Here is a 7500-nt window from a genome sequence, read left to right as displayed (position 1 = left end):
GTTAAAAGTGTATATGTTGGGTGAATCCTCATTGTGTTCTGGAAGAATGAGTTGATTTAAGACATCAATGAAGTGTTTTGGTAGTTTTAGCACATTTTGAACGTGAAATTAACTGCTTTGCTTTGAAAGGTGTCCTAGCGATTGTAGCTGAGAGATAGACGTCAAACAGACTCAAACAAAGACCCAGAATTCGGTGGTGTTACAGTGCTGTAAATGGCTGCTGTAAGGTTTCTTTATGAAATAACAGGCACAATGGCAAAGATATTTCTGCAAAAACTCCAAAGTATTGTTTGGTTGCAGTGAGAAAGTCACAGAGAGAGAACTAAAAAAACTCATGCTTATCCTAATGTGTGTATTTAGCCTAGTGGAGATTAGTTTGCTTACACATCCCCCAAACGCCATTTACATATGAATACAGGAAAGGCCAAAGCCATTGTCTCACAGGTGAGGAACAGGCCTAACAGAGCTGTTACACCCATGTCACAGACACAAACTTCTCAAACAAACTAGAGAAGACGCTGGGATTTACCTGGGAAAATTAAACTACACTTCTCCAAACTGAATTTCAGCTTTAATGTTCAAAATGCACTAAAACTACAAAAAAGGATTCTGAGGATGGAACAGTGAACAGTGTGTGTGTGTGTGTGTGTGTGTGTGTGTGTGTGTGTGTGTGTGTGTGTGTGTGTGTGAACAGTGTGTGAGGGTGTGTGCGTATGAACAGTGTGTGTGTGTGTGTGTGTGTGTGTGTGTGTGTGTGTGTGTGTGTGCGTATGAACAGTGTGTCTGTGTGAGTGTGTGCGAACAGTGTGTGAGTGTGAACAGTGTGTGAGTGTGAAAAGTGTGTGAGTGTGAACAGTGTGTGAGTGTGAACAGTGTGTCTGTGTGAGTGTGTGCGAACAGTGTGTGAGTGTGAACAGTGTGTGAGTGTGAACAGTGTGTGAGTGTGAACAGTGTGTGAGTGTGAACAGTGTGTCTGTGTGAGTGTGTGCGAACAGTGTGTGAGTGTGAACAGTGTGTGAGTGTGAACAGTGTGTGTAACAGTGTGTGTATGTGTGTGTGTGTGTGTGTGTGTGTGTGTGTGTGTGTGTGTGTGTGTGTGTGTGTGTGTGTGTGTGTGTGTGTGTGTGTGTGTGTGTGTGTGTGAACAGTGTGTGAGGGTGTGTGCGTATGAACAGTGTGTGTGTGTGTGTGTGTGTGTGTGTGTGTGTGTGTGTGTGTGTGTGTGTGTGGGCATGTTTTTGTGAAATATCAGGACACAAATGTGTATAATGACACAGGTATTACAAAAAGAGGGTGAAATATGAGGACGTTCCCCATGTCCTCACTTTTCAAAATGCTTATAAATCACACAGAACAAGTTTTTTTTCACAGAAAGTGAACTGCACAGTCTCCTGTGAGGGCTAGGTTTAGGGGCAGGGGCAGTGTGTGTGTGTGTGTGTGTGTGTGTGTGATGGGTAGGTTTAGGGGCAGTGTAAGGGGATAGAAAATACGGTTTGTACAGTATAAAAACCATTACGCCTATGGAATGTCCTCACATTTCACAAAAACAAACATGTGTGTGTGTGTGTGCGTATGAACAGTGTGTCTGTGTGAGTGTGTGCGAACAGTGTGTGAGTGTGAACAGTGTGTGAGTGTGAACAGTGAGTGTGTGCGTGTGAACAGTGTGTGAGTGTGAACAGTGTGTGAGTGTGAACAGTGTGTGAGTGTGAACAGTGAGTGTGTGTGAACAGTGTGTGAGTGTGAACAGTGAGTGTGTGTGAACAGTGTGTGAGTGTGAACAGTGAGTGTGTGCGTGTGAACAGTGAGTGTGTGTGAACAGTGTGTGAGTGTGAACAGTGAGTGTGTGCGAACAGTGTGTGAGTGTGAACAGTGTGTGAGTGTGAACAGTGTGTGAGTGTGAACAGTGAGTGTGTGCGTGTGAACAGTGTGTGAGTGTGAACAGTGAGTGTGTGCGTGTGAACAGTGTGTGAGTGTGAACAGTGTGTGAGTGTGAACAGTGTGTGCGTGTGAACAGTGTGTGAGTGTGAACAGTGTGTGAGTGTGAACAGTGTGTGAGTGTGAACAGTGAGTGTGTGCGTGTGAACAGTGTGTGAGTGTGAACAGTGTGTGAGTGTGAACAGTGTGTGAGTGTGAACAGTGTGTGCGTGTGAACAGTGTGTGAGTGTGAACAGTGTGTGAGTGTGAACAGTGTGTGAGTGTGAACAGTGTGTGAGTGTGAACAGTGAGTGTGTGCGTGTGAACAGTGTGTGAGTGTGAACAGTGTGTGAGTGTGAACAGTGTGTGAGTGTGAACAGTGTGTGCGTGTGAACAGTGAGTGCGTGTGAACAGTGTGTGAGTGTGAACAGTGAGTGTGTGAGTGTGAACAGTGAGTGCGTGCGAACAGTGTGTGCGTGTGAACAGTGTGTGTGTGAACAGTGAGTGTGTGTGAACAGTGTGTGAGTGTGAACAGTGTGTGAGTGTGAACAGTGTGTGAGTGTGAACAGTGAGTGTGTGCGAACAGTGTGTGAGTGTGAACAGTGTGTGAGTGTGAACAGTGAGTGTGTGCGAACAGTGAGTGTGTGCGAACAGTGAGTGTGTGCGTGTGAACAGTGTGTGAGTGTGAACAGTGTGTGAGTGTGAACAGTGAGTGTGTGCGAACAGTGTGTGAGTGTGAACAGTGAGTGTGTGCGTGTGAACAGTGTGTGAGTGTGAACAGTGTGTGAGTGTGAACAGTGAGTGAGTGTGAACAGTGAGTGTGTGCGTGTGAACAGTGTGTGAGTGTGAACAGTGTGTGAGTGTGAACAGTGTGTGAGTGTGAACAGTGAGTGTGTGCGTGTGAACAGTGTGTGAGTGTGAACAGTGTGTGAGTGTGAACAGTGAGTGTGTGCGTGTGAACAGTGTGTGAGTGTGAACAGTGTGTGAGTGTGAACAGTGTCCCGACACATGAGCTGAACCACAAAACACTGATGTACCTTCTTGGCTGTTGGAGTCTTTCCATCATGTTAGCAAAAACACACACACGCGCACACGTACGTACACACGCGCGCACACACACACGCACACACACACACACACACACATAGAGAATGAATAAAGTCTTCAGTGTGTTGTCGTAATGAACTCTGACCCTGCAGAACGGAAAGCATCTCCACATCCTGACAGCGTTATCATCAATAACTCAGAGAGACCCAATCCCGAGTGAGAGAAACACACACTCATACCTGCTTCACAGCCCTGGGCGTCTCCTGGACGTCTGTAAGAGAAGCAGACGGTCAGTGTGTGGTCATCATCATGGTCATGTGACACAGCTGATGGGATGGCGCTCACCTTTCTTCAGCAGTTTGGACACGCCTGACTCCGGCGTATCTGGAGAGGTGGCCGAGCTGCCCCCGTCCTCCATCAGCTGGATCTGGACAGAGACGGGCAGATTTCACACACTTCCCTTATGTGTGTGTGTGTGTGTGTGTGTGTGTGTGTGTTTACCTGAGACTGTCTGACGAAGATCCCGTGGTTCTCCTCACAGCTGAAGTAGCGCTTCCCCTGCACCGTGCCGTCGTTCTTCCCCTTGGGCTCGTCCAGGATCACGCCCACCCATTTCCCCGAGGCGAAGAGTGTGGCGCCGATATAGGCCACCGTCCCACGCTGACCTTTCCCGATGACCTCCACCACAGAGCCCACCTTCACCGGCCGGCCTCCGTCTGAACTCATCCTGCTGAGGGCGCCGCTGGCCAGCTGACACACACACACACAGCAGCGACACTTAGTTGATTAAACATTGATCAAAACTAAAATACAATTTATAGAAACGAAATTCCCTTTAAAGAAAGACTTTCTACAAAACAAAACATGTCTTCAGACATATTGCGTGTCCTGCTCATGCTGCTCACTTTTCATAACATGAAATTAAAAAAATAATATAATAGGCTAATATTTAAACATAGCCTATCTAAGAAATTAAATAGTGTCTGACGAAAGCGCCCGCGCATTTTTTCCTTTATGACAGCGGAAACAACTCACAATACTCCGTCATGTTAAGCCATAGATAAGATCAAGACATCATTATAAACTATAAACTTATAAAAATGTGCGTACACTCACAATAACAACAAAGGCCGTGGATTCAGGGAACAGGGCTGGATTTCCCGAAACCTTCTTAACACTACGTCGTTCTTAAGGTGTACCTTAACGTTAATACGTGTTTCCCGAAACGACCTTAGTTAAGTATACCTTCTGTAAGACATTTGTTCGTAAGGTTGGTCTGGAGCACTCTTAGCTATAGCTTATTATCACTATTGACAGTTCATTCTGATAGTGGCCACCACTGTTTCTTTACATCTCAGTCTACACCAATATAATTCTGCTGATGACACTGATGGCTGTTAGCTTTTTAATTAGACTCCATAATGGTTTGCCAGCTGATGAACCTTTGGTTAATATATTTCTTTTTTTATATGACCAGTAGGTGGTGGCATAGGAGCACTTATTTGACTTATTAGACATTTCCACTCCTTAATATATAGAAAAAAGTAGGAAGTCACAAAAAAACAGTTGACATAATTGACACTGGTGATGAGTTGTTCCAATTTCCAGTCCTTGCACATTACTTCCTTTTTGACTAATGGCGGACAACCACGAGGAGAGCAATGTTCAAACAGGTATACTATTTTATAACCACTTAACTTTTACCAATTTTCATGTTTACGTTTTTCACCATTCTGAATAATATTAGTACTTTCTCAACATTGCCAGAGCGCTAAGAGGATTTCCTTTCAGATAACGCGACATCTAGTTGACCGGCGTATTGAGGTAAGAGTTGCACAGTTAGTTATTTAGCGATTTTAAACTTAAATTTAATTATATTTTATAATCTGGTGTAGCTAGTTAACAAGGTCATTTCTGTCAATTACCGCAAACGCAGCATCCATATTCCCTTGTGGCTCATGTTATTTGTGCTGCCAAAATAAGACATTGTAATGCATTTTTGTGTGTTTTTACGTGGACTTTGAACGTGTAGGGATGAAGACGGTGCAAGGAATTTACGCGGTTACTCTCGTCTTCAAGTGCAAAGTAAAAAGCAGCGGAGATAAATGATCAGATAATCAAGCAAGAAGCGATTTGCTGAATTTATATTTCGTATGATTATGAACTAACGAAGTGTTTGACGTGCGCGCTTCATTTGCAATCGTTTACGTTACATGATGGTAGATACGAATTAACTTGCTGCGATTTCACTTTAACGTAACATTTTTGGGTTGACAAATGGAGCTTCTGACAACAGCAGCTCGCTGGATTTTCTTTAATATTAACGTAATGTACATTTTTCTTGACAGCTTTCTCGTGCTGGTTAAGCTGGTTCAGTATCAAGGTTGTACGTTTCGAGATTTTCTCAATGAAGGCAAGTTAAGAATCTTGTGCTACTGCTTAGAAATGTACTTGGTCATATAGCAATGCTTGAGGTATAAGCCCACTCAAGTCCTCAGGTTTTAGCACTTTACTATAAGGTCTCATTTGTTAACATTGATCTGTTAACTAACATTAACTTTAGTATTAGTTCATAAAAAATAGAACTGTTTGGTCAATTGTTCGTTTTAGTTCATAGCGCATTTATGTTAAAAGATTTTTATAATGTATTAGTAAATGTTGAGATTAACAGATATCAACTAAGATTAATAAATGCTGTAGAACTATTGCTTATTTTAAGTTTCTTAACTAATGTAACCTTATTGTAAAGTGATATATTTATATAAATTCAGTGTCTTCTCAATGCAGTAGGTGGACAAGGATCTGAAAATGGTTGGCATGATTTGTGAGGATGTCATAATTGAATATTTACTCTGGTTTCTTGTTATTGTGAGGACTAAAAACACCATAAACATTTACTATAGTCAAGATCTTTTTTTCCTTTTTTTAGTCAGATTTGGAAAATGTCAAAAAACGTGACATTTCTCACAGAACATAATGCGTTTAAAGTACAGAGATGCTGTGAGTTGGGTGAACTTTTAAAAGCCAACAGCTTAAAGTTCTACAGGCCTTTTGGTCTGCAGTGTTACTTTAACTATTTAGTGTGGACCTACATAAACCCCGAAAAAGTGTGAGGGTTAATTTAACACTTTCAAATTTGCTGTGTACATTTAATAAGAGTGGAATATTACAATTTTAGGTTTTTGCACATTACTGTTGTTAATAAAAGTTCTTTTTTTCAAGCTCAGCGCTTCACTGTTAAATTTCCAATAAACACACATGTACTATTATCAGTAACTGCACTCAATCAATAGTGATTTTATGATTAAATGAACCTGATGATGAACTTTCTGGTGCCACTGCTCTCAGATGTGAGTCTGGAGCCCTGTATTATCACAGTGTTATTAGTAATACAGCGGACATTAGCAGATGTGGTTAGCGTGTTGATCTACGCTGTGCGGCTCTACATGTTCAGCTGGGGGCCACAGTTAGTCTGGAGCCCTGCTTTCGTTAAGTTCTACCGTAGAAACAGCTAAAAAGCAGCTCTTAAAGGGCCGGACCTGATATTCTGTGTGAAGCAGGGCAGGAACAGGCCAAGTGAGATTAGGGATTTTTTTTTTTTACCCTAAAACAATGATGTAAGTTCTGTCATATTATTCAATTACTTTTACAGTTTTTTGCCGTGGTATGGATTCAGTATCGGTATTGAGGTATTTTAGTCTGGTATTGTATCAAAGTCATAATTTTGGTATTGCGACAATATTCTATATATTTTGCTGATATTCTCTTTTTTTATGTTGGTTTACACCTTTTTATTTTATTACATTTTTACTCTTAGTTTTACATTTTGTCAAGGGCTTGTTTACATTTATACTTTTTATAGTACACTACTGAAGGTCAATGGTGCAAGTTAAATTAAATGTTTTAAGTAAAACTGTTGAAAATTCTTGTGATAAATTAGTCGATAGAATAATCGATAAATCAGCCGACTGATGAATCGGATAACAGACAAATTAGTCAATAGATTAATCGATAAATTAGCCGACAGATGAATCGAATAAAAGACAAATTAGTCAATAGATTAATCGATAAATTAGCCGACAGATTAATCGAATAACAGACAAATTAGTCAATAGATTAATCGATAAATCAGCCGACAGATTAATCGAATAACAGACAAATTAGTCAATAGATTAATCGATAAATCAGCAGACAGATTAATCGAATAACAGACAAATTAGTCAATAGATTAATCGATAAATTAGCCGACAGATTAATCGAATAACAGACAAATTAGTCAATAGATTAATCGATAAATTAGCCGACAGATTAATCGAATAACAGACAAATTAGTCAATAGATTAATCGATAAACCAGCCGACAGATTAATCGAATAACAGACAAATTAGTCAATAGATTAATCGATAAATTAGCCGACAGATTAATCGAATAACAGACAAATTAGTCAATAGATTAATCAATAAATTAGCCGACAGATGAATCGAATAACAGACAAATTAGTCAATAGATTAATCGATAAATTAGCCGACAGATTAATCG

General features: G+C 40.9%; 1 protein-coding gene across 1 annotated transcript in view; it reads right to left on the bottom strand.

Moving 5' to 3' along the window:
• dctn1a (dynactin 1a) overlaps nt 1-7500 on the bottom strand; it is a 33712-nt gene that overhangs the window by 18789 nt on the left and 7423 nt on the right. Inside the window, exons 2-4 of the mRNA XM_079811260.1 lie at nt 3463-3711; nt 3307-3388; nt 3201-3232 (exon numbers count right to left, since the gene is read on the bottom strand). Coding sequence (XP_079667386.1) covers nt 3201-3232; nt 3307-3388; nt 3463-3687 — 339 coding nt within the window. The 5' untranslated portion in view covers nt 3688-3711. The remainder of the gene's footprint in view (nt 1-3200; nt 3233-3306; nt 3389-3462; nt 3712-7500) is intronic.

This window comes from Gobio gobio, assembly GCF_949357685.1.
Source record: "Gobio gobio genome assembly, chromosome: 2".
In the NCBI taxonomy this organism is placed as follows: domain Eukaryota; kingdom Metazoa; phylum Chordata; class Actinopteri; order Cypriniformes; family Gobionidae; genus Gobio; species Gobio gobio.
The sequence above is the reverse complement of the archived record's forward strand: the minus strand, read 5'-3'. Positions and strand labels throughout refer to the sequence as shown.